Below are 27,999 nucleotides of genomic sequence, written 5' to 3' on the forward strand. Positions count from 1 at the left end.
TGACGTAGGTTAAATAGTTTGCCGCTCGTCCTGTAGAGTGGATCTACTCCGGCAGCGAGCTTCAAGGAGATGAGATGGAGTGTTGTGGCGAGGAAGATGGGAAAAAACAACATACAATAAAGATGGCAGGGCAGATGATGTGTTGTAGCTGTAGCATGTGGGAGCTGGTGGACACCAAGGTGATCCAATGTAATCCCAACTGCCGTAAGAACCTGCAGGTCAAGGAACTTCGGCTCAGAGTTGATGAGCAGGAGTCCGAGCTTTGGACACTGATGCATCAGAGAGGGAGAAAGTTACTTGGACGCTTTGTTCCAGGAAGCAGTCACAACCCTTAGGTTAAGTACTTCACATTTGGTCCGTGGTCAGGGACAACAAGTGAGGCAGGCATAGGGATTCAGAAGCGAGCAAAGGAGAAGCCTCAGCCCTTGTTCTTGTCTAACAGGTGCGAGGTTCTTGCAGCCTGTGTGGACAAGAGCAGGGGCTGCTGGGCGGTTGAGTATACTGACCACGGCACTGTGGTGCAGGGGACCATTCAAGTGGAGGGAATAAAAAGGAATGTAGTAGGGGACAGTATAGTTAGGGGGATAGATAATGTTTTCTGCAGCTGAGTGCGTGAGTCGCGAAGGTATGTTGCCTGCTCAGTGTCAGGGTTAAGGACATCTCCTTAGGGCTGGAGAGGAACTTGGAGTGGAGGGAAGGATCCAGTTGTCGGTCCATGTCGGTATCAATGACATAGGTAGGACTAAGAAAGAGGTTCTGCTGAGGGAGTATGAGCAGCTAGGGGTTAAATTAAAAAGCAGAACCACAAAAGTGGTAATCTCTGGATTACTACCTGAGCCATGAGCAAATTGCCATGAGGTAAATAAGATCAGAGAGTTGAATGCGTGGCTCAAAGATTGGTGTGGGAGAAATGGGTTTCGATTCATGGGGCACTGGCACCAGTGCTGGAGAAAGAGGAAGCTTTACTGTTGGAATGGGTTCAATTGCACCAGGCTGGGACCAGTGTCCCAGCAAATTGAATAATTAGGGCAGTAGAGAGGGCTTTAAACTAAATTAGTTAGGGGTGTGGGAGATGTTCAGGTGAGGGGAGATTTAGAAAATTTGGGAGAAAGAACAAGGCTATAGTGCAAGGTAGCAATGCGGGTAATGATAACCAAAGTGTGACAGGAAGGGACAGTGTGTGCAAACAAGTGCACCAGCAAATAGGGTTAGAGTAGGGAAAAATGGTAAAAAGACAGAATTAAAGGCTCCTGATCTAAATGCACACAGCATTCGTAATAAGACGGATGAATTGATGGCACAAATAGAAATAAATGGGTATGATATAGCCAATACACTGGCATGGTTGCAGAGTGACCAAGGCTGAGAAGTGAATATTAAAGGGTATTAGACATTTCTGAAGGATGGAAGAGGCGGTGGGGTAGCTCTTTTTAATAAACGAAGAGATCAGTACAGTAGTGAGGAATAATCTTGGCTCGGCAAATCAAGATGTAGAATCAGTTTGGGTGGGGATAAGAAATAGCAAAGGAAAGAAGTCACTGGTGGGAATAGTTTATAGGCCACCTAACGTTAGCCGCACTGTGGGACAGAGTATAAATTAAGAAATAATTAAGATTCTGCAGTATGTATGGGTGATTTTAATCTTCATATAGATTGGACAAATCAAATTGGCAAAGGTAGCCTTCAGGATGAGTTTGTGAATATTTGGAGTTCTCTACCCCAGAGAGCAATGGAGGCTGGGTCGTTGAATATGTTGAATATATTCAAGACTGAGCTGGATAGATTGTTGATCTACAGAGAATCAAGGGTTATGGGGAGCTGGCAGGAAGGCAGAGTTAAGGCCACAATCAAATCAGCCATAATCTGATTGAATGGCAGAGTAGGCAAGTAACATTCATGCCACACAAGTGCCAGGCCATGACTATCTCAAACAAGAGCGACTCTGAAATAAAAACAAAGTGCTGGAAATACTCAGTAGGTCAGGCAGCATCTGTGGAGAGAGAAGCAGAGTTAACGTTTCAGGTCTGTGACCTGTGAGGTCGGCTGAAAAGTCACAGACCTGAAACGTTAACTCTGCTTCTCTCCCCACAAATGCTGCCTGATCTGTTGAGTATTTCCAGCACTTACTGTTTTTATTATGAGAGAATCTAACCATCTCCCCTTGACATTCATTGGCATTACCATCACTGAATTCCCCACTATCAACATCTGGGGGTTACCATTGACCAGAAACTGAACTGGAGTCACCATATAAATACCGTGGCTACAAGAGCAGGTCAGAGGCTAGGAATCTTGCTGGGTGTAATTCACCTCTTGACTCCCCAAAGCCTGTCCACCATCTAAAAGGCACAAGTCAGGAGTGTGATGGAATACTCTCCACTTGCTGGATGGGTGCAGCTCCGACAACACTCAAGAAGTTCGATACCATCCAGGACAAAGCAGCCCACTTGATTGGCACCCCAACTACAAACATTCACTCCCTCCGCCACCACCAGCCAGTGGCAGCAGTGTGTACCATCTACAAGATGCACTGCAGCAACGCACCAAGGCTCCTTCGACAGCACCTTCCAAACCCGTGACATCTACCACCTAGAAGGACAAGGGCAGCAGATGCATGGGAATACCACTAGCTGCAAGTTCCTCTCCAGGCCACACACCATCCTGACTTGGAGCTATATTGCCGTTTCTTCACTGTCACTGGGTCAAAATCCTGGAACTCCCTTCCTAACAGCACTGTGGGTGTACCTATCACACATGGACTGCAGCGGTTCAAGAAGGCAGCTCGCCACTACCTTCTAAAGGGCAATTAGGTATGGGCAATAAATGCTGGCCTAGCCAGTGACGCCCACATCCCATGAATGAATTTTTTTTAAAAATGGCACGTCTGTGGGGAGAGAAGCAGAGTTAAGCGGCTGTATTTTACCTTAAGCGGATGGGAATTGCCACCGACGTAAAATTCAGTGGTGAACCTACTTCTGCCTAGCCCGGGGAACCGTCCAGTATTTTAAGGGTCCCCGGGCTTTAATTGTCCCGAGGTGGGGCTTCCACCCACTTGAGGGAGGAGGTCCCGCCTCAGTGAGCTGCTGGCCAATCAGCGGGCTGGCAGCTCTTGATCCCAGCAGCGCCACCAGCAGCAGTGGACACTGCTGGGACTGCAGCCCAGCCAACGACAGGGATCCAGGAACAAAGGTGTAAGTTGGGCTTGCCTCACCAGGGAGATCGGTCCTTCCTTGGTGAGGCTGGAGTGATGGGGAGGGGGATGTCTTGGGTCCCATAGGGTTTGTTAGGAGGTGGGGGCAGCCCTCAATCGAGCACCCTGTGCCCGACTGCCATGACCCCTGCCCCTGGGGCGCAGAAAGGCCGGCAGCTTTTGCTGGGCGGCCTTTCACGTCAACAGCACATCCGCTTGCCACGGGTTAAGATACCCGTGGAGGCAGGCAAGGGCCCTTAAGTGGCTGTTAAGTGGCCACTTAAGGGCCTTGATTTACCTCAGGCAGGCGGGCCATTCCCCTCTCAAATCTTCTGATGATAGGTCACAGACCTGAAACGTTAACTCTGCTTCTCTCCACGGATGCTGCTGAGTTTTTCCAGCACTTTCTGTTTTTATTTGGAATTCAGATCTTTTGTCCATGTTTGGATGGAAGCTGTAATGAGGTTTGGGGCCAAGTGCTCCTGGCAGAATGCAAGCTGAGCATCAGTGAGCCGGTTCCTGGTGCGTGCGTACCTCTTGAAAGCACAGTCGAAGACACCTTCCATATCTTTGCTGATGATTGAGAGTAGGCTGATGTGATGTTAATTGACAAGACTGGAGTTTGCTGAACTCCATTTTCAAGATTGTGCACTAGTCCACTTTAAATGAAATCTGTCAAATATGAGCTCATTGACTCAATTTATCCAAGTTGGCCTGCAACTTATTTATTTTAAATTACCAATTCTGTTGAACATTTTTGTAACATTAGAAATTGAGTGGTTCCATTTAAGCCCTTCTCTAGACGTCCACGTCCAGCCCTTCTCAACATCCACCAACACCATTGCTTATACCCTTATTCCCACTTTCATCACTTCTGGATGTCCTTGCCTGACCCCTAGCTTCAACCATCCTTAAACTCCAAAATGCAATCATCCCTATCATGTCTTGCACTTAAATTCACTCGCTTTCCTCCAGTACATTGAATTTAAAATCCTCACTTTTATCACTAGATCCCTGTGGAGTATGTGTGTTGTATATTTCAGTATATATTCCCCACTCAGCTGCTATTCTTTTCAATCAAGCTTTGGTTACCTTGCTAAACTGTATAGCTATGGTTCAACATCTCTGCCTTTTTTTCTTCCCTATAAAACATATACTAATGCTGCTATAAAAATCCAAGTTTGATTTCCAGCATTTACTGGAGGTTTTTTATTGGAAAGTTTTTATTGTTTTGCTTTGTGTGGTAGAGATGGATTATGGAGAAACATTTCGTTAATGCTGTAATTTTGTGTGCAGCACCATTCATCTTATACTTTATCTTGATGCTTTGCATATCCTTGTTGAGGGGCTACAATTTATTAAACTTTTATAATTGTTTTATGGTTATCAAACAGACAGTAACGCAAGGTCTTGGGTATTCCAATATATCTTTTGAGGAATATAAAGAAAGTAGGAAGGAACTTGAGCAAGGAGTCAGGAGGGCTAAAAGGGGTCATGAAAAGTCATTGGCAAACAGGATTAAGGAGAATCCCAAGGCTTTTTATACATATATAAAGAGCAAGAGGGTAGCCAGGGAAAGGGTTGGCCCACTCAAGGACAGAGGAGGGAATCTATGCGTGGAGCCAGAGGAAATGGGCAAGGTACAAAATGAGTACTTTGCATCACTATTCACCAAAGAGTGGATGATGAGTCTAGGGAAGGGAGTGTAGATAGTCTGGGTCATGTCGTTATCAAAAAGGAGGTGGTGGTGGGCTTCTTGCAAAGCATTAAGGTAGATACGTCCCCAGGGCCTGATGGGATCTACCCCAGAGGGAGGCAAGGGAGGAAATTGCTGGGGCCTTGTCAGAAATCTTTGCATCCTCATTGGCTACAGGTGAGGTCCCAGAGGACTGGAGAATAGCCAATGTTGTTCCTTTGTTTAAGAAGGGTAGCAAGGATAATCCAGGAAATTATAGGCCGGTGAGCCTTACGTCAGTGGTAGGGAAATTATTGGAGGGGATTCTTTGGGACAGGATTTACTCCCATTTGGAAACAAATGAAATTATTAGCGAGAGGCAGCATGGTTTTGTGAAGGGGAGGTCGTGTCTCGCTAACTTGATTTTTTTGAGGAAGTGACGAAGATGATTGATGAAGGAAAGGCAGTGAATGTTGTCTACATGGACTTCAGTAAAGCTTTTGACAAGGTCCCTCATGGCAGACTGGTACAAAAGGTGAAGTCACACAGGATCAGAGCTGGCAAGATGGATACAGAACTGGCTCAGTCATAGAAGACAGAGGGTAGCAGTGGAAGGGTGCTTTTCTGAATGGAGGGATGTGACTAGTGGTGTTCCGCAGGGATCAGTGCTGGGACTTTTGCTGTTTGTAGCATATATGTGATTTGGAGGAAAATGTAGCTGGTCTGATTAGTAAGTTTGCGGACGACACAATGGTTGGTGGAGTTGCGGATAGTGATGAGGATTGTCAGAGGATATAGCAGGATATAGATCGGTTGGAGACTTGGGCGGAGAAATGGCAGATGGAGTTTAATCCGGACAAATGTAAGGTAATGCATTTTGGAAGATCTAATACAGGTGGGAAAAATACAGTAAATGGCAGAACCCTTCGGAGTATTGACAGGCAGAGAGATCTGCGCGTACAGGTCCACAGGTCACTGAAAGTGGCAACGCAGGTGGATAAGGTAGTCAAGAAGGCATATGGCATGCTTGCCTTCATCGGTCGGGGCATAGAGTGTAAAAATTGGCAAGTCATGCTGCAGCTGTACAGAACCTTAGTTAGGCCACACTTGGAATATTGCGTGCAATTCTGGTCGCCACACTACCAGAAGGACGTGGAGGCTTTGGAGAGGGTACAGAAGAGGTTTACCATGATGTTGCCTGGTCTGGAGGGTATTTGCTATGAGGAGAAGTTGGATAAACCTGGATTGTTTTCACTGGAACGACGGAGGTGGAGGGGTGACATGATAGAGGTTTACAAAGTTATGAGTGGCATGGACAGAGTGGATAGTCAGAAGCTTTTTCCCAGGGTGGAAGAGTCAGTTACTAGGGGACATAGGTTTAAGGTAAGAGGGGCAAAGTTTCGAGGGGATGTGCGAGGCAAGTTCTTTTCGCAGAGGCTGGTGAGTGCCTGGAACTTGCTGCCGGGGGAGGTCGTGCAAGTAGGTGCGATAGCGACGTTTAAGAGGCATCTTGACAAATACATGAATAGGATGGGAATAGAGGGATGCGGACCCCGGAAGTGCAGAAGGTTTTAGTTTAGGCAGGCATCAAGATCGGCGCAGGCTTGGAGGGCCAAATGGCCTATTCCTATACTGTACTGTTCTTTGTTCTTATATCCCACTACTCCATTCTAAAGATGCATATTACTCGTGTCTGACTTCCTCCATACAATTATGTTCAGATTGGTTAAGTTGAAAGTCAGGAACAAGGACAAGTTTTTAAAGTGCAATTTTCCATAGACAGACAGTCAATACCACATCATGTATCTTTAAGCAGATGGCCATAAATTATTTCAGTGGGGGGAAACACAGCGGGTCACCCTGTTGGCTCGGACAGATGTGTGGCAAGTTGAAAGAATAGAAGTTCAGGTGCCTGGGTGAGTTTGCACCATTGTTCACTTTCATCATCTGTCTAGCATGAATCTCCTCCTCTATCTACAGTAAAGATGTATGGACTCCGTTCCTATCGCCTGAGCCCCAGCATAAAAGGCAGATTACATAGAAACAGATCATTCCGCCCAAACGGTTTATGCTCCACGTTAGCTCCCTCCCTCTCCTCTTTGTCTTATCCTATCAGCATCACTTTCTGTTCCTTTCTCCCTTATGTTTACCTACCTTCCTTTTTAGTGCATCTATGCTGTGATTCTCAACTAGACCTTGTAGTAGCAAGATCTAGCAACTCTATGGGTAAAGAGGTTCTGCCTGATTTGCCTGTTAGATCTATTAATTCAAAGCTTGTTGATCGCCATTTAATAAAGCAACAATAGTATTAACTGGCAAGGATTTTTTTTTTCAATATCTAGTGCAGTAAGAAATAAGAACAGAAAATGTTGGAAATACTCAGCAGTTCTGGCAGCATCTGTGAAGAGAGAAAGAGTTAAAGTTTCAGGCCAATGACGTTTCACTAGTAGCCTGAAACTTTAACTCTGTTTCTCTTTCCACAGATGTTGTCAGACCTGCTTTATTTCCAGCATTTTCTGTTTCAGATTTACAGCATCTGCAGTATTTTGCTCTTGGGTTAGTCCAGTAAGAGATGTTCTAGGGTTGCTACTAAGCCACATTTATACTGCACATAATCAGTGTTGTAACTATCTTGTAATTGCTTGATACAGAAAATAGTTTAAAATCAGACCCATCACTGGCACACAATTTAAGCACAAACCAGCTGTTTGTATATACCTGTTTTCACTTTTGTAAATTCCAGATTGCTTCATTGGAATCAATGAAAACTTAAAGTTGATTGCCAAATGTTGCTAATTTTGCAGGATGTATTATAACAGTTTTTATTGACAAATTCCATTCTCACTTTTCAGAAGCGCCGTTCTAGTCGACAAGTGAAAAGAAAGCGATATACGGAGGACCTAGAGTTTAAAATATCTGATGATGATGATGCAGGAAAAGATTCACCATTAAGCACTTCACAGTCAGAACAGGTATTGGCTGTAAGTCATTTACAATTAACAATTTAGGTTCATTTGATCAGAGTTGAAAGATTTTAAGCTTCGTATTTCATAAGTGAAATATAAATATGACCAATTAGGCATTTCAGTTTTTTCTCCTTAGCTTGGAGTGAACTGATGTGGGAACAGTTTTATTCATATTAATCGAGCTATTTTATGATACAACTTTTGTTGCACTTTAGAACTTTAAATACAAATTTTGTTTACTCCAATTACAGAAATGTACATCATTAAACCCTTTGCATATTTTTTATCATACTGAGCTTAAGTTGGTTAAATGGTGCTCACTACCTATATATGCACAGTTAAAATCTGATGAATTCACATTGTAACAACTGGCTGTACATTGTTTGAGGGGAAACCATTATCTTGCTATCACCATGTTACAGTTACCAATTAAACTTTAAACAAAAGTGTGAAATACGTTTTATTAGATTTGTGCATTTAAAGCATTATTGCCCTCACTTTATTACTTCTCTATTTTCACTTCAATTAAAACCTGTAAGCACTTAATTGATTTGCCTATAACATGGCTGCTAGTTGAGTCAAACTAATGGTGCTCCACAGTGACACTCAGTGGCCAGCACCTGAAACTGCAAAAAGGCACAATTTTTTTCTATTAAGTTTCAATATGCTATACAGCTACTGTTATTTTAGCATTTAATATTTTATAACATTGAAATCCTTACCACTTTACCATGTACCGGTGTCATAAATACTGCATCCAAATTGACACTTTTAACACAATCAACATCCTAGGGGCTACCATTGACCAGAAACTGAACTGGAGTAGCCATATAAATACCGTGGCTACAAGAGCAGGTCAGAGGCTAGGAATCCTGAGGCGAGTAACTCACCTCCTGACTCCCCAAAGCCTGTCCACCATCTACAAGGCACAAGTCAGGAGTGTGATGGAATACTCTCCACTTGCCTGGATGGGTGCAGCTCCAACAACATTCAAGAAGCTAAACACCATCCAGGACAAAGCAGCCCACTTGATTGGCACCCCATGTACAAACATTCACTCCCTCCACCACCGATGCACAGTGGCAGCAGTGTGTACCATCTACAAGATGCACTGCAGCGATGCACCAAGGTTCCTTAGACGGCACCTTCTAAACCCGCGACCTCTACCAACTAGAAGAACCAGGGCAGCAAATGCACGGGAACACCACCACCTTCAAGTTCCTGTCCAAGTCACACACCATCATGTCTTGGAACTATATCGCCGTTCCTTCACTGTCGCTGGGCCAAAATCCTGGAACTCCCTTCCTAATAGCACTGCTTAACAGCACTGTGGGTGTACCTACCCCAAATGGATTGCAGCGGTTCAAGAAGGCGGCAGCTCACCGCCGCTTTCTCAAGGGCAATTAGGGATGGGCAATAAATGCTGGCCTGGGCAGCGACGCCCAAATCTCATGAATGAATTTTTAAAAAAATCTATCTATGCATTGACAAGAGCCTGAGAAGCGAGCTTTCAATTCATTTTGAAATGGAATATTGTGACTCACCAAATTTAATATGCAATCAATAGTTTCAAAAGCATTTCTCAAAAATCATGACATGGGAAGTAAGGGTAATCAGTACACAAAGTTTTGGTGTTGTGCACAATTCTTTGCTATATAATCAAGAGCGTTCTGTGACTGGTACAATAAGTCGGAGCATGCATTCTCTATTACTGTGTCTGTATTGCAGCTTCTCTTTCCCTTATTGTACCTTTGCTTTGTGGTTCACTTCTTTTCCTCCTTTCTCACTTTTTAACACTTCTGACTCTTAGCTTCCCCCCCACCTTTTCTATTCCTTTTGGATGGGAAGTGATATGATGAAGAAGGTAGAATTTAAGAGCTGGTGATTGTGAAGTGCCAGTTGGAGCCAGTGGTATGGGCTGCCAAGACAACATTGGGGAGAAGTAGTGGGTGTTAGGTTGGAAGATGAAAAGATCAGGGGGCAGCAGGTGAGGGTAAGATCTGGGTAGTGCTGCAGACCAAGTTGTGAATATCTTTAGGTCATTTGTGGGTGAGGAGAGGAATCTAGGCCACGTGTTGCATTTACTGTTGGTGAATGCAGGCTGTTGGTTGAAAAGGGATGCAGTCAGAGGCAGGAACTGATGGGATGAAAATGCAGGAGTGATAGGAAGGAGAGTGAAAAGATGAGGGAAGGGACTGAGTGGGAACCTATGGTAGAGGCAAATTTTGGTGGGTGAGCAAATTCACTTTTTGTAGTTCCAAAACTGATTACTGGCTTTCACTAGGAATCCACTTTTTAAGTGCAAGATTGGGATTCATTAAAGGGTCCTGTTTTTTTAAGACCTTAAATGCATTAAATAGCAATTGCTAATATAAGGATGCTCTTAAGCTAGTTCCTCCTGCCCTGATGAAGGCCTGTAACCAACTTTTCAAGCACACCTAGCCAATAGTCAGGTAGAGGCCATTGAGTTGCTGAAGACCGGGGATACTGGTAAGGGTCTGTGGAGCAGTGGGAGCCACAGAGAAGTCATCAGACTCAAGAAAATTTGGGCATTGGAGGGCTCGAAGCACTGAGTTGGGCTGAGAAGATTCGAGTGAGCTTGGTGGGGAACAAACAGTGGACCGATGTTGGAGAGCCCATTGGGTGCCAGTGATTGGGTGGCTGCTAGCAAAAAGCAGTTGGAAACTAGGGGGGAAAAAAAGTAACTTTGAGTAGCAAAAATGAAGTATTGCAAATTAACATAGAAACATAGAAAATAGGAGCAGGAGTAGGCAATTTGGCCCTTCAGGCCTGCTCTGCCATACAAAAAAGATCATGGCTGATCGTCTAATTCAGTACCCTGTTCCTGCTTTCTCCCCATATTCCTTTATCCCTTTGGCATTGAAAAATATATCTATCTCCTTCTTGAATATATTTAATGTTTTGGCCTCCACTTCCTTCTGCGGTAGAGAATTCCACAGGTTCACCACCCTCTGAGTGAAGAAATTTCTCCTAGCCTCGGTTCTAAATGGCATACCCCATATCCTGAGACTGTGACTCCTGGTTCTGGACTCCCCAGTCTTCGGGAACATCCTCCCTGAATCTAGCCTGTCTAGTCTTGTTAGAATTTTATAGGTTTCTATGAGATCCCCTCTCATTCTTCTAAACTCTAGTGAATATAGGTCTAGTCGACCCAATCTCTCCTCGTAACTTCACATCCAATAAAAATAACATGGCTGGTAGAACTGGAGGAGAAATTTGAGACTGCTCTGGCGTGCCATCAAAAGGTGGGAACCTGTGACTACATTGTGACAGGCTATTTGCACAGGAAATGTTTACATCTTTAAATAGGGATTTTCCTTTACAAATACTTGCATACTGATTTTTCAAGGTGAACAAAAAAAGTGACTCAATATTGTGACCTAGAAGGTAAGGTTTGTTGACAAGGAGTACAAACCATATGCAATGTTTTTAACATATGTCTATATTTTCCTATAACTATCCTGCAACAAAAATCGTTTGAAAAGAGTATGACTGGAATTGACTGATAAGGGCCCAAAGTTCCACAAGATTTTTTTTTGTAATGACCATTTGCTGGTTATATTTAAACTGTCATCAGATTTTATCTAGTGCAAAAAAAATTATGTATTCACCATTATACTTCCCAATATTCCTCCCTTTGGTTAAGCTGTTGACAGGAGTACTGTACTACCATTTCAGGATGTCCTCTGTTGCAGCACCCAGTAGTTAGTAGTGAGTGAGCATAGATATTAAAGCCTAGATTATCTAATTGGTGTTGACCAATTTGAAATAGATGGGATGAGGTTTGGAAGATCTGAGCCTGAATATCAATAGTGTGATTGAACAAAAATTGCATTGTTGCGGAGATCAATTCCTGGCTGATCTTGTACTTTTGCCCCACCTCCAATTTTTTGTTCTAGTGTCCTACTGAGTTAACTCAGCTGAAACTAGCGATTGTATCTTGAAGCTTCCTGGCCTTTGTGATTGGCAACTGAGGCATCAGAGGAGCACTGTACTCTGACTTAATTACTTTACCCACTCTGTTATAAATTCATAGTAGGACAGATCTGGAATCTTTATGGACAGTTGAAAGTATTAGCATTTGGTTTTCTGTGAGAACCAGAATCAGGATCATTCAGTCTCTAAGGAATGTTTGGTTCTCATATCGAAAAGGAAAGGTTTGCTTGTTTGAACGTGTAACTTTGCATGCAACTTTAGCAAACAATTTTCTAAGTTTTACTGTGCAACTGTAGTTTTGTCATCGCTTTTGGTGCAATGAATCTCCTTCTTTCTGAAGTTACTATGGGGGAATAAATTTATCTACCTTCAGTTAGCGGCGCAGTGGTTAGCACCGCAGCCTCAGAGCTCCAGGGACCCGGGTTCGATTCTGGGTACTGCCTGTGCGGAGTTTGCAAGTTCTCCCTGTGACCGCGTGGGTTTCCGCCGGGTGCTCCGGTTTCCTCCCACAGCCAAAGACTTGCAGGTTGATAGGTAAATTGGCCATTGTAAATTGCCCCTAGTGTAGGTAGGTGGTAGGGGATATGGGATTACTGTAGGGTTAGTATAAATGGGTGGTTGTTGGTCGGCACAGACTCGGTGGGCCGAAGGGCCTGTTTTAAATAAATAAATAAATTATTCTGCCCCAAAGTAATAAATGAGTGAGTAGGACGAGGTGAGAGAAAATTCTTCTGTCCTTGTTTCTGCAAAATTGTAGATAGATCTTACAGCCAAATGAAAGCAGAGGTCAAGATGATCTTCTGGAGCAGTCGATAATCCTTTGAATTAAAATGCTGTCCATACATCGCTTTTCCTCTCGGATGTAAACAATCCCCTGGCAATATTTTGGAGGCAGAGATTCTTCCAGTGTCATGGCTAACAGTTATCCCTCGACCAACATTACTAAAACAGATTATCCAGTCACTATTGTATTTCTATAAATGGAAGTTTGCTGTGGAAACAAATTAGCTGCCACATTTCCTACATTATAACAGTGACTGCCCTTCATTGACAGTAATGCACGTTGGGATGTTTGGAGGTTGTGAAAGGCACTATACAAAATACCAATTTGTTCTTTCCAACCTGTTGGACTTCAAACTCAAATGAATATTTTTTGATCCTGCTGCTCTTGTTTGCATCAGTATTGAGCATGTGTTTTCTGTAAGGAAAGGACCCTTATCCCAGCTGTGTTCTGCTCAGGAGCTGAATTGAATTCAATGTGCCCATTCCGTGAGCTTCTTGTGTCTTTCTTTCTGCTGAAGTCCTGACACTCCCAAGATCAGTAAATTAAAGAAAAATTACTTTTGAAATCTATTTCTGAGAGTGAAACCTCAGTGTTTTTCACTCTCCTCCCCACCCCCAAACAAAAATAGATATGAAAAACTTGCAAATAAGATTCCTGTAAACAAGTGGAATTAATGTTGTCTGTGGTGACGTGTCAAGGGCCTAAGCCGTAATTTCCTAAGATGTGAGAGCACATTGCACTGCATAGTGTTTGCTTCAGAAAAGAAACAAACTGGAATTGCTTGCCGATTAATGGCAGTTCATGTTTTCTCAGTCTGGTTCATCTTTTGGTCTTTGATTCTAACTAGAATTTTCTGTAGGGAAGGTGACACTACAAAAATATTAGCAAAAAAGGTGTCCTGTGATAAGATATCATTGCGCAATCTTGTGGCAGTCACTCAAATATTGGAATTTGTTGGCACTGTTTATACTGTTAATATGCTGGACTTCGAAAATCTCAAACAATAAGGACTACATCTATCATAAGCTACTTTGGCAGTTTGTTAAAACATATCCCATAAGATGCTCAACATTGTTTGGTATAGTACTGAACAAGTTTACAAAGTACTCAGTATTTTGATTGCAAACCACTTCCTCCATAAGAACTGCTGCAATATGCAAATTATACAAGGAAACCATCTAAAAGGCTAAAAAGTGAAGCAAACTGATGTGATTGAAAATTACTGGTTTAAAACAGATAACTAATGTATATATGGATGCAAAAAGTGGCATAGATTTTGACTGACTTGATTTTATTTACCTAATTAGAAAATCACAGTGAAAATTAAGTTATGTTCCCATTTTCTGAATTTTGTTATGCCCTTTCCCTCAGTCCCATTGCATTCTCTTGCAAGGAGTACATTTGACCAATTTATTCAGATCTTCAGTCTGTGGTGCTGCTAAGGCACCTGTGAGGTGGTTTGTAAGGATCATGTGATTATAAGCATTCATGTATGTATATAATAGAGTCAGATTTGCAGCACTATTTGCTAAATGATTGTTTTTTTAGGAGCCTGCAGCTGGTCCAGTTACCGAGAAGATTTTGAGCATGCGACTAGTGAAGAAAACTGTAAGTATTAACATTTGGTTTAAACTGTTGCATATGGGGAATAATTGACCAACTGGTCTTTTCATAATTCTCAATTTTCAGTCTGAAGTGTAGATATTTGATCTGTCAGTAACAGCTGGCAGCCATGTAACAGTAGCAGGACAAAATTTGGGCGTATTTAGATCCTTTTAGCGGCTGTTGTTTATATGGATTGACAATTTAGTAGTCTGAATAACTGGCCATATACTGAAAATGTACATATACCGCAAACAATAATACATAATTCTGAATTTATTTAAATTTTCACTAAAGTAGGGGCTATATTTTAAATTGTAACACTTTTTGAGATTAATTTTTAAGATTGCCAACAATAATACATGTGGCTTCCAGTAGTGCAGCTGCAAACTGGCTGCTGCCTCAGGAAATGGTACATTTGGCATCTGCTTAACGCTGTGGGTTTGGCAGGAAGCCAGGTCGAGGTCAGGTTATTGTGAATGAAGTAGCTGGTGGTTAAGGAGGAGATAAAATGATTCATGAGTTGGTTGACACAGTAAGCAGAGTAGTTGGAATTGATAGCTTTTTGTAGGGGTATTGCAGGGGGAAAAAGTAATCCCCGCCGAAGGAAACTTCTGGTGTTCTTTTCTTTCTAATTCTACTTAAGCACGTTACAACTGTGTCCCTAACCACTTCATAGTGAATTGCCTGGAGATTTAAATGACAGTGACAAATGGTTGTGTTGACATCAGATTCTACAATGTGCTTGTGATTTCAGACCGAGTCTGGAGAAGAGGTGGAAGTAGAAGAATTATTTGTCAAATACAAAAACTAGTAAGTATGTTTATGGGTTAAATTTAAACCTGAAATTGTGCATTGGTATTCTTTTCCCACATGGGTGACTCTGTACCATAAAGCAGATTGATGAAAATTATGTCCTTGTGAAGCCCAGAAGGTTTCCTGCCCTGAGCATGATTTTGGGAGCTACTCAGTGGAAAATTAAATACCCTTAGGCTCAGTTTGTGTGCCTTTCAATGTTCATATGAAAGCCTTGGTGGCTACTTCATATTAATTGAGAAACTTAGTACATGTTTTGCACCTCGCTGTCATCTTACCATTATCCCCAGTATCATTTGATAAGCACTTAAACTGCAAATGCACAGGAAGAAAACATACCAATGACCAAGTAGCAAAACTAAACAATAACTATCCATCAAAAGTACAAAAGAGGTAAGTAATAAACAATGAAATAGCAGCAGCAAACACTGGCTGCCATCTTCTGTCAATAACCAGAGACCGAACATTGTATTAAAAATAAAATTATTAACATAAACCCTTTAATTATGTGTAATATAAACAAACTGCTGGAAATACTCAGTAGGCCAGGCAGCATCTGTGGGGAGACAAACTGTGTTGATGTTTCAGGTCAGAGACCAGAACTGAAAAATGTTACAAGTTTTAAGCAAGTACAGGGTAAGCAGGTGGGAGGGGAGGATAGGGTGGAAGGCAGAAGTGGTTTAATGAACAGAATCATTACCAGCACCTGCTGTCCAAATAAAAATGGGAGCAGTGCTTTTGATCTGAAATTGTTGAACTTGATGTTGCATCCGGAAGGTTTTAAAGTACCTCCACCATGGTTGACAGGAATTGAAGGTAAATTCTAGTGTTTGCAGTATTTTACCTTCAATTACGTGAGTTGTGTAATATTTAAACAACTATAGACTGTATTTTGTGCATTTGAATCTATGCATTTCCCATAAACTTTTCAATTCCGAGCTTTTTCACCATCTTTGAAGCATGGTGTTTACATCATGTTTAGAGTTCATTGCATCCCTGAGTAAAGGGGATTTAGGCAAGAAGCAGACTCTCAAAATACACCAACAGTGTACATCACCAGTGGACTACAAATGCAGCAGTGCAGATGTGCATGTCACTCTGAGATGATTCCTCCCCAGAATGCTGAGTAAGGCTGCCTCTTTTTCTTCAGTCTAAAACAGTAATAGGCAGATGGGTGAAGCTTATAAATCTGGAGGATTTGAAGCTAGGTTTAACATGTAGTGTTAGATATGGTGTGTTGCCCAGTTCTTACCCCTTCCCAAATTATTTTTGATAATGGTGTCAGCTATTTGACAACTCCGTTCTTTACTATGTAAAGGGTGTGTGGGAAAATACTAGTGTTCCTCTTAACATTGAACAATAGAGAGGTTTTTCTTACCTTGTTTCTCTGAGCAAAATAGCTAAAATGTTTGCATTTATATGATGTCTTGTTTAAATGTCTGGAAGTGCTTGAGAAAACGGCGGCGCAGTGGTTAGCACCGCAGCCTCACAGCTCCAGCGACCTGGATTCGATTCTGGGTACTGCCTATGCGGAGTTTGCAAGTTCTCCCTGTGACTGCGTGGGTTTCCGCCGGGTGCTCCGGTTTCCTCCCACAGCCAAAGACTTGCAGGTTGATAGGTAAATTGGCCATTATAAATTGCCCCTAGTGTAGGTAGGTGGTAGGGGAATTGAGGGAGGGTGGGGATGTGAGAGGGTAATGGAATTAATGTAGGATTAGTGTAAATGGGTGGTTGATGGTCGGCACAGACTCGGTGTGCCAAAGGGCCAGTTTCAGTGCTGTATCTCTAAATAAATACATAAATAAAATAGATTTTTATAAGCAATTATTGCACATCAAAAATATAACGCCGGCTTTATGAACTCTTTAAAGTGCTATTGTTTTTGTTTTGGCTTCACATGACATTTCATACCGTAAGCCTTCCACTGATAACAATGGCTTCCTATATTCAAAATCTTCCAAAGTGAGTACCATCACTACGACTGCTCACTCAGGTGACAGTTCTGAAATGAGTTTAGGGAAATGGGTACGTTAGTGTAATTGGGATTTGCAGTGATACTGCACTTGAAGACAGTTTGCCTTTCATGCTATGACAGTGATCTGCCATACATCTACTGGGTTCTGCCCAGACCAGCAATCTTTGTCCTTCAGTTCATAGAGTTAGGTATCAGTGCTGCCGACTACTGGCCACAGGTTATCTTTCTGTACTTCCTCCTACCTTGCTGAGCTTCTTATCAAAGGGCAAGATGTTGAAGGTAGAATTCTGCCCTTCAATTTGCTCAAAACACCACAGACCAGATATTGAACCTTGGACTTTATTGGCCTCTGTGCCTTAGTACATGCACAGTACATTTGTGCAGTGTCTTTTTCATTAAGGATACTGAAAAGCAGTGGCAGAATAATAGTTGCTCAGCTTTTAGCTACTTTTATGTAAAATAGCTTGGAGTGGAGCAATCCTAATTTTATTAAGTATAAAGGAACCTTTTCTTGACTTTCATGCACAAGTAGATTTACTTCAACAATACAGGCAGAAAATTATTCTAAGAGTTATTAATCTACCTGAATTCGGTTTGCTAGGATAGCATCAAATTTGGTCCGTTACTATAGCATCAATAATGGAACCAAATTTTAAACTTTACCTTTTCCCCTTTAAGACAATGTTAAGTGCTATCAGACTTATGAGTAACAGGTCGTCAGCTACCAAATATTGAGTTATCCTGCTCTTTTGTGATTTGCAGCCCCTTATTTTTATGTTTTATTGCCTTTGCCGATAAGGCGTCTTTAAAGACATTGAGACATTGCATTAATACGATTAGTATGAATTTGTATTTCTGTAACCTTATTTGTTGTCATATATTTTAAAGGAATTGAAACATTCTTCTGCCACCCCCAGGAAAATGCAGTTAAGCTGTTCTAGTGACAATTTATAAATGTCTAGTATGTGGTAATGGAGGATTTTATAGTTTTACTTGATGATAGGGACTCACTCAATCCTAGTTAATTTTTTCCCTCTCTGTTCAGTTCTTACCTTCATTGTCAATGGACCACAGTGGAGCAGCTGGCAAAGGACAAGAGAATTCATCAGAAGATTAAACGCTTCAAAGCAAAGCAGGCACAAATGAATAAGTTTCTCACTGAGGTCAGCAACTGCTCCTTTTTTATACAAGACTAGTTGATCAGTGTTGATCAGATGAAACATTTTATAAAATTCTCATTTTTAACTTGGTTTCCATTCTCCACATTCTTTGTCTTCCACGCATTCATACAGTTTCCTTTGCCAGTTTCTTTATTCCTAATTTTCTTTTTATCTCTTCTGTTCCTTTCTGTAAGTCTCTCCTTTGTTACATTACTTCTCTCTATCTGTTGCCTATTATCTTCCCCGTTTGTTTCACTTGCCCTTTGCTCATGTGTTTGCACTTGTGTGATCTCTTGTGGGTTCCCTCTATTACTCATTCCCTCCCTCTGCCTGTCACACACTCCACCCTCTGTCTGTCTCACTCTCTCCACCAGTCTGTGGGTCTCCTTCCTCCCTCTGCCTGCCAGTCTTTCATCCCTCCCTCGGCTTGCCTCACTCCTCCCCGCCTCACTCCTCCCTCCCTTCCTGCCTCACTCCTCACTCTCTTGCTGCTCCTACCTCAGCCTTCCCCACTTGGCCTGCTTTTCTCCCTCTCTCGGTCCACCTCGCTCCTCCTCCGTCACCACACCACCCCCAAACAACATGGCAGGAGGCTGACTTGTCTAGGAATGAAAAAGTGCCAGGCAATGACAATCTCAAACAAGAGCGAATCGAACCATCTTCCCTTGCATTCAATAGCATTAGCATTGTTGAATCCCCCCACTATGGGAGTTACCATTGACCAGAAACTGAACTGGACCAGCGCATAAATGTGGCTACAAGAACAGAGCAGAGGCTAGAAATTCTGCAGCAAGTAACTCATCTCCTGCCTCCCCAATGCCTGTCCACCAGCTACAAGGCACAAGTCAGGAGTGTAATGGAATACTCACCACTTGTCTGGATTGGTGCAGCTCCAACAACACTCAAGAAGCTTGACACCCTCCAGGACAAAGCAGCCCACTTGATTGGCACCCCATCCACCACCTTCAGCATTCACTCCGTTCGCCACCAGCACACAGTGGCAGCAATGTACCATCTACAAGATGCACTGCTCCTTAGACAGCATCTTCCAAACCCATGACCTCTACCACCTAGAAGGACAAGGGCAGCAAATGCATGGGAACACCACCACCTGCAAGTTCCCCTCCAAGCCCCACACCATCCTGATTTGGAACGATATCGCCGTTCCTTCACTGTCACTGGGTCAAAATCCTGGAACTCCCTTCCTAAAAACAATTTTGGTGCACACCCTAGGGACTGCGGTGGTTCAAGAAAGCAGCTCACCACCACCTTCTCAAGGGCAATTAGGGATGGGCAATAAATGCTAGCCTTGCCAGAGACACCCACATTTTATGAACGTATAAAAAAAAAAGTAGATGTGTAACACTTGATGCAGCAGTAATGTCAATCCAATTCCATCGTTAGTGTCAAATGACCCAACAAGTCCTTAAATATGTTTCACCTCCCACGCTTGTGCCCATTTTTTCCACAACTTCGGTCTCTCCCTTCAGGTTTCTGCCACTGCATTGTAACTACCCCAGTCGATGTTATAAATTACGTCCCCTGTGACTGTGGCCATGACCTTTCTACAGGCTTTGACCCAGTCAACCATACTTTACTCCTTCATTGAACAGAGCCCTATTTTCATTCTACTCACCTATATAGTCAGTGCCTGAGCTTTTCCAGTTTTTCCTCCCATCCTTACACCATGACCTTTGGAGTCCTCCAAGGATTTATCCTTGGCCGCCTTTTCCTCATCTTCTTGCTACTTCTTGCTGATGTCATCTCAAGACATGGAGTCAGGTTTATCATGAAGAGCATACAGTTCTATCACTGCACAACCTGTTGTGACCCTTCCACTGTCAGTGTTGTCAGATAGCTTGTCTGACATCAGGTCTTTGATGGGTTGCAATTCTCTCCAGTTAAATTTTCAGAAGACCAAAGAAGCCCATGCCACATACTTGGTACCCTTGCCACCAATTCTATCCCCATCTCCAGCCTATGTCTCCAGTTAAATAAGACTGTTTGCAACCTTGGTGTCCTATTAAACCCCAAGCTGAACGTCTTAACTCCATATCCTCTTATCACAAAGGCCACCTATTTTCATAACTGCCTGTCTGTGTCCCTAACTCAGCTCATTTGCAGCGCCACACAAGTGCCAGGCATTGACTATCTCAAACAAGAGAGAATCTAACCATCTCCCCTTGACATTCAGTGGCATAACAATTGCTGAATCCCCCACTATCAACATCCTGTGGGTGTACCTACCCCACATGGACTGCAGCACTCGAGAAGGCGGCTCACTACCACCTTCTCGAGGGCAATTAGGATGGGCAATAAATGCTGTCCTAACCAGCGACGCCCACATCCCATGAACAAATTTTTTAAAAAAATATGGTACAGAGAAAAAGACAAGTCATTGTATACCCCTGAATCTTTCTGGCAAATATATTTGGTCATTTTCTGAATAAATCAATCAGAATGAGCATTTGTCTGAGAACTGTTCGATTACTATTTATTTTGTTTCTTCTCTTTGGCTTGTTACAAATTTTCACACTCTTGAAGAAACTATGTGAAAAGCTGTATCGTTGTGCTTGACTAATCAAGAGTGTCTGAGCAGCCACTTAAAGTTTCTCAAAATACCTTGGACTAGCTAATATTGTGAAAGAGCACAATGTTTTTATTTCTCACTGGGTGGGCTTCCACAAATCATTTGAAGTTCTCCCCTCTTCATATAGTGTGATTGTGTTGCATCATCTTGGGTAAAGATATCAGTTCACTGTCTATTTATGTAGATTTTTTTTTAAGTTAAATGCAGAAACAACTTCTGTAGAAGGCAAAGCTATGTCTTTACCATTAAAAAACAAACTTATTTTCTCTTGATGGCTTTGTAATTAAGCATACAGTTCAATACCTATTCTAAGATCTTGGCTTGTGTAGTGATTGGGATGCAATAATAATCCTCAGTGTCCTAGCTGGGGAGTTGAAAAATTTAGCCAAGGCTCCTGCTACTGGATCACTATTATTTCAATTGAAAATTGATAACTTTGAGGGGAGAGGGAAGGCAAAACTTTTCACACTGGCTAATCGAAACTATGCAGTATCAGTTCACATCAATCAAATTTTAAGTACTTTGATTAACAGATTTGTGGTAAAGCAAGTGTATAAGGAGTTGTTGGATATATAATTTGCACCCTGTATGTAACTTTGGTACACCGCTTCGGGAAGCCTACTCAGGAAATATCTTGGCATAGTTTCTATCTATCATCTGTTACAGTAATTATACTTTTTCAGACACACTTCTCCTTGCCCCCTTCCTTTTGAAAGTAAATTTTTTAAGTGTCATTATGAAATTTAATGGAGAGACATTATATGCGAAAATTCTGACCTGTGTGATGATATTTAAGCCTTTGATTATATGACTGGAGATATGCCAGTCATTTTTTTTTTGATTTGGCATTACTGACACTGATTTCTTATAGCTTATGCCTTTGTAAAGAATGCTCAATAGTCAAATCCATAACTTCTCAAATGCTGCTTATGAGTGAGTTGTAATTTTACTACATTTAAAATAAAACATTCTGTGCTTAGAAGGTATCGCATAGTTATTAATGGGGCTGGTTAACAAAGCCTGAGGAATTTCATTCCTCATGGGGAGTGGTCCTGCTGAATTGTAGCAATTTAATTAACATGTTGGCAATGCCCAAACTGTTGAAGGCTAATGGATATGGCACAATAAGCAAGAGGTCGACTGTGCTTTTTTGTCTCCCTCAATCTTTTGCAGGTTGAAGATGAGCCTTTTAATCCAGATTATGTAGAAGTAGATCGGATACTTGATGTTTCACATAGCACTGATAAAGATAGTGGAGAGGTAAGAAATTTTTTCCTCTGTGCTTTGTGAGCTGCTTATTTTGCAAGAAAGCTAGAATTAAAGATACTTCAAAATGTTATATGCAGTATCACTTTGTGCACATTCTTGGCCCTCAGTAGGTAAGTGATTTGTACGAATTACAATTTACAAAGTTTCATTGAAATGGCTGCTGTACCATACAGAAAGCAATTTACCAAATAAGTGGGGTGAACCAAATTCTGTATTAATAAGGAGGTACTAAAGTACTAATAGTTGTTTTGACTTAAATGTTTAAATAACGTTTTGGAGCCATGGCCAGTTTTGAATAACCTCTTTTCCACCTAACCCAAAAATTACCGCTGCATTTAAATCCATTGTTTCTATTCGTCTCATTCTTCCCACCTAAGCATCTTTAAAATTCTTAGATAGCATAGATGAAAATAAATAACTACCATTCTATCCAGTAATTGAACATTAATACTTATTTTGGCATTCTGCACATTGGTTCTTATTTCATCAATTTTAGACATACGCCATTCTTTTTCAGGATTCTGCTAATTGTTGGAAGCACTCATTTATTGAAGTATTATTCAAACTCATCCTGCAGATGTGATTGGCAGTCATCAGCATCTCTAGTCTGCATTTACTACTTGAGTTGTCTGACTTGCAGCCTGTTTTCCAATTCAGTGATCCAAACTGCTACACTAAAATTGAGACGATTGTATGCTTTGAGCTGTTATGTTCAAAATACAGCATAACCAGAGCTTCTGATAACTTGATGTATGGTGATTGTTCTTAATGTTACATTAAAAGAGCATTGTATTATGAAATGCTGTATAACTCTGAAAATCGCAATTGTAGCAATTGGGAAACAAATGTTTAATTTTACCCACCTTATTTGGTGGTTAACTGCATCACATGGTTTAATAGTTCTGTACAGGACAGGAAGATCTCACATTTGGTTATTTCTGCTGAGTTTAGATGCTTTTGCTCTGTCAAGAGTAGGTTTATGGTTTGACTTCAATGTCCTCATTTCTAGGAATGGGGAAAAATTGGACAGGATTCCTGCTCTTGATTGATATCAGTGAGCTTGGTTGAAAGTGCATACATGTGGGTCCCAAAGGAAGCAATGATTAGGTTGAGCTGTGATTGACTCAATCAAACTTTGATATCTCTGATCATGCATGAAGAATCAACACTCGAGCAAGATGCTAGAGGTTTCTATGGAACACAAGATCCTGGTTTCAGGAGGAATAAAAGGAAAAATAAATTCTAAATTTTTATGTTAAAACAAAATGGATACTGGGAATTGATACACTAATAGGAGAATTTATTTTACAAAGTGTGTGCAAAGGTGATTTCATGGGGAGGGTTACTTAGAAATGGCGTGAAGGTAAAGCTCAAATTCCAATAAGATTGAAAGTGGAGATCAGAAGTATGCATTGTAAAGTCAAGAGGAGTTTACTTTACAGTGTGGTTTCTTCACACCTGTAAAAGGAACTTCTGAGAAATCTGGTTTGAGAAACTTAACTTCAAACAAAAACTCATATCAGAACTCTGAAATCAATCTTGAAACTTCAAATTCGTTCAATCCCAGTGTATAGATGACTAGGCCACCATATTGAAACAGTCGTAAAAGAACAAGACCCTAAAAATTTATCCATATTTTTTAAAAAGAAAATGATGGTAAAATTATACAGCTGGTTTGAAAACTGACTTGGTGATAATTTGGAAAGGTTTGTGGAATTGGGGGAATAGAGAGAGATTAGTAGAGTTCCACATTCACTTATTCTGGAGCCCTTGTTTACACTATGCCAAGCTATGTGACCAAGTAAAGCACAAAGGGGATAAGATGATCAAGAATATTGAGAATAATTAGATGGGCTCAAATGGCGGATGAAGAAAAGTCTGAGGGAAGACTTGACTCAACACTTTGAAGTTCAGAGAGTCTAAGTCAATTGGATTGATTAGACCTATGTCTGAGTATCAAGCTGGAGGACAGAATGAAAGAATTCTCAAGCAAGGGTAGTCACGGCTTACTGAATGAAGTGAAATGTCAGAATATTCACCTTTGTTATGGTTTGGCTTACTGTTGTCGAATAATAGAAATTAAAGCACAGAAGAAGGCTGTTTGATCCATTGTGCCAGTACTGGCTCTTAAACTGGAGCTATCTTCTCCAACTCTATTTCTTCTTTTCACTTATCCTTTTATATTCTTTTCAAATATTTACCCAGTTGCCTTTTAAATGATACAGTCTCTGCCTTAATAGTCACTGTGGCAAAATGTTCCATATTCTGATGACTTCTGTTGGAAATAATTTCTTCCAATTTCTGCTCCGTTCTTCTAGTACCAATTCATGAATATGTACCCCTTTCTTATTGATTTGCTAATCATTGTGAACAATCTCCTCCTATTTAACCTCTCAAAATGCTGAGCAATTTGAAAAGCACTGTTAAATCTCCAGTAATCTTCCAAGGAAAAACACAGATTTTTCAAGCCTTGCTCCATAAGTAGAACTTCTCAATCATGTTTAATTTTAATTAATCTTTACTGTTTCCTTTCGATGGGACTAATGCGTATGATGACGTGCCCAGAAATGCATGTGTTATTCCAAATATAGTTAACTAGCATCTTGTGCAAATTTAACATCACTCTTTTGCTTTTATATTCAATTTATCTATATCAATCTCAAAATCCCGTTTATCTTTCTGATGGCCTTCTACATGTGCTCCTGCCTTTAAAGACCTATGTGTCAGCACTGTTCGATCTCTCTGTTCTTATTCCACTCTGTGAAGAGCCTTATTGTTGAGAATATATTTACCTTTTTCTGTTCCTTTTCCAAGATGTAACACTTGGGGTGGGGGGAAAAGAGTGCCCTGAAATTTCCCCTGTTTAGGTAATGCCATACGTATTTAGGTCATGGATATTTTATAACTAAATTTAATTAAGGTTTTTTTTGTTGCTACTTTTCTCTCCATCTGCTCCGTAAGGTATTGACTTTTGCTGGGATATGGATCTTTGATTTCTTGCAGCCTTCTCTCCTACCACCATTCTTTGTGTGAGATCAGACAATGTCAGCAGACCATTCTACCATGGAGTGCATTACAGCAGAACCTGGTTCTGTCCTTGGCTGATGTCTGTACAAGTATGCTTTCATATTTGGGTCAGTGGATCGTGATCACAAGTGATATTCCAGGCTGATTTCTCACCTTTCTGACCCAGAGGCCCAATGTCAGTTGTAGCAGCCGTGACTAAAATCACTTAACTCAACATTGACTGGAAATCAAATGAGGAACCTTCTGGTCTACAGTAAAGGTGGAACTTGGCTATGGGGGAAAGATGGGTAATTGTAATATTTTTTCCTCATCAACTTTCATCTAGTCTAGGAAAATGGCATCATTTTTCTTTAGTTCACATCTACTTGTGAAGATGGCGATGCCCGTGGGGTTGAGTTCAGTGATTGGAGGCAGCCCTCTGGTACTTGCATAAGTGGCTACTTAAATGTGCCTCATTGTGCCAAGTGGCCTTTTCTTGTTTTATGCTTTACACTGTAATGTGAAAATCTAGATGATCAGTATTGGCAGTTTATTTGACTATTGAACGATTGATGTGCTTTGTAGCAGAGCTCAATACAACACCAGCTTTCTCATGAATGTGAGTTCCACTAGATAGCAATCAATCAGTGGAACCTTGAATGATTTTATTCTCCTCAAACCCAGGAAAGTACTGATGTCCTTTTGGGATCCTACTGACATCAGCTAACTCACATTAAAGATCAAATCAAGGATCTTTCTGAGCTCCATGGCTTAATATTATGCCATGTGTTATCACCCACTTGGCCATTAGGAATTTTGAAATTTATCTTCTGTACCAAATAGAGATAAGGCACAATAATTTTTCCTCTTCTCTAAAATGCATAACTGTACTTCATCTAAGGTATTTAATGTTGAAAGCAGATCCAATAAGGAGTGTTGTAAAGCAATATTGTCAACATTGATAATGCCATTGAAATTGGACACTCTTACTGCAAGTCATGCAACATTTAAGTTGAAACAATTTTATAAATTAGTTCACTGCAAATCATCTTTATATAAACAACAACAATTTATATGGTGCCTTTAATGTAATAAAACGTTCCAAGGCACTTCACGGGAGCATTACCAAACAATATGACAGTCCCATGAGATATTAGGTCAGATGACTAAATGCTTGGGCAAAGAGGTAGGTTTTAAGGAGTGCCTTAAAGGAGAAAAGTGAGCTGGAGAGGTGTAGGGAAGGCATTCCAGAGCTTGGGGCCTAGGCGACTGAAAACGCGGCCACCAATGGTGCAGCAGTTAAAATTAGGGACGCACAAGAGGGCCAGAATTAGAGGAGAGCAGATATCTTGGAGGATTGTGGGACTGGAGGCAATTAGAGATTTTTTTTATTCGTTCATGGAATGTGGGCTTCGCTGGCTAGGCCAGCATTTATTGCCCATCCCTAATTGCCCTTGAGAAGGTGGCGGTGTGCTGACTTTTTGAGCCGCTGCCGTCCATGTGGGGTAGGTGCACCTACAGTGGTGGTAGGAAGGCAGTTCCAGGATTTTGACCCAGCGACGGTGAAGGAACAGCGATATAGTTCCAAGTCAGGATGGGAACTTGCAGGTGGTGGTGTTCTTAAGTGTTGTTGGAGCTGCACCCATCCAGGCAAGTGGAGAGTATTCTATCACACTCCTGACTTGTGCCTTGTTGATGGTGGACAGGCTTTGGGGAGTCAGGAGGTGAGTTACTCACCGCAGGATTCCTAGCCTCTGACCTGCTGTTGCAGCCACGGTATTTATATGGCTACTCCAGTTTAGTTTCTGGTCAATGGTAACCCCCAGGATGTTGATAGTGGGGGATTCAGCGATGGTAATGCTGTTGAATGTCAAGGGGAGATGGTAAGATTCTGTCTTGTTGGAGAAGGTCATTGCCCGCCACTTATGTGGCACAGATGTTACTTGCCACTTATCAGCCCAAGCCTGGATATTGTCCAGGTCTTGCTCCATTTCTACACGGACTGCTTCAGTATCTGAGGAGTTGCGAATGGTGCTGAACATTGTGCAATTATCAGTGAATATCCCCACTTCTGACCTTATGATTGCAGGGAGATCATTGATGAAGCAGCTGAAGATGGTTGGGCCTAGAACACTACCCTGAGGAATTCTTGCAGTGATGTCCTGGAGCTGAGGTGATTGACCTCCAAGATAGGAAGAGGCGAGGCCATAGAGGGATTTGAAAATAAGGATGAGAATTTTAAAGTCAAGACATTGATTGACTGGGAGCCAGTGTAGGCCAGTGAGATCAAGAGTGATAGGGGAATGGAACTTGGTACGAATTAAGACATGGGCAGCAGAGTTTTGGATGACCTCAAGTTTATGGAGAGTAGAATGTGGGGAGACCAGGCAGGAGTGCATTGGAATAGTCAAGCCTTGAGATAACAAAGGCATGAATGAGGGGTTCGGCAGTAGATAAGCTGAGATGGGTGAAGTCAGGCGATGTTACGGAGATTAAACTAGGCAGTCTTCGTGATGGTATGAATATGAGAGGTCGGAAGCTCATCTCTGGGTCAAGTGTGACAGGCCAAACCTCAGACTATTGCTAGGGAGAGGGATGGAGTTGGCAGCTAGGAAACAGAGTTGGGGCAGGGACTGAAAACAATGGCTTCAGTCTTCCCAATATTTAATTGCAGGAAATTTCTGTTCATCCAGTACATGATGTTGGATAAGCAGTCTGATAAGTTAGCAACTGTGGTGGAGTCAAGAGAAGTGGTGGTGAGGTAGAGCTGAGTGTCATCAGCTTACATGTGAAAACTGTAACAGTGCTTTCGAATGGTGTCACCAAGGGGCAATGTGTAGATGAAAAATAGGAGGGGTCCAAGGATAGATCCTTGGAGACACCAGAGATAACGGTGCAGGAGCAGGAAGAGAAACCATTGCAAATGATTCTCTGGCTCCGGTTAGATAGATTAGAGTGGAACCAAGTGACAGCAGTCCCACCCAGCTGGGCAGCAGAGGAGAGGTGCTG

The 27,999-nt window shown here is 41.8% G+C and overlaps 1 protein-coding gene across 4 annotated transcripts in view; it reads left to right on the forward strand.

Moving 5' to 3' along the window:
• chd7 (chromodomain helicase DNA binding protein 7) overlaps positions 1 to 27,999 on the forward strand; it is a 277,383-nt gene that overhangs the window by 147,110 nt on the left and 102,274 nt on the right. For 3 of the 4 annotated variants that reach the window (XM_068031895.1, XM_068031894.1, XM_068031893.1), the window contains exons 5-9: positions 7,718 to 7,846; positions 14,121 to 14,180; positions 14,932 to 14,987; positions 18,011 to 18,128; positions 21,889 to 21,975. In XM_068031895.1, coding sequence (XP_067887996.1) covers positions 7,718 to 7,846; positions 14,121 to 14,180; positions 14,932 to 14,987; positions 18,011 to 18,128; positions 21,889 to 21,975 — 450 coding nt within the window. The remainder of the gene's footprint in view (positions 1 to 7,717; positions 7,847 to 14,120; positions 14,181 to 14,931; positions 14,988 to 18,010; positions 18,129 to 21,888; positions 21,976 to 27,999) is intronic. The other variant, XM_068031896.1, reaches the window with a different exon arrangement.

The sequence above is a fragment of the Heterodontus francisci genome, chromosome 5, assembly GCF_036365525.1.
Source record: "Heterodontus francisci isolate sHetFra1 chromosome 5, sHetFra1.hap1, whole genome shotgun sequence".
In the NCBI taxonomy this organism is placed as follows: Eukaryota; Metazoa; Chordata; class Chondrichthyes; order Heterodontiformes; family Heterodontidae; genus Heterodontus; species Heterodontus francisci.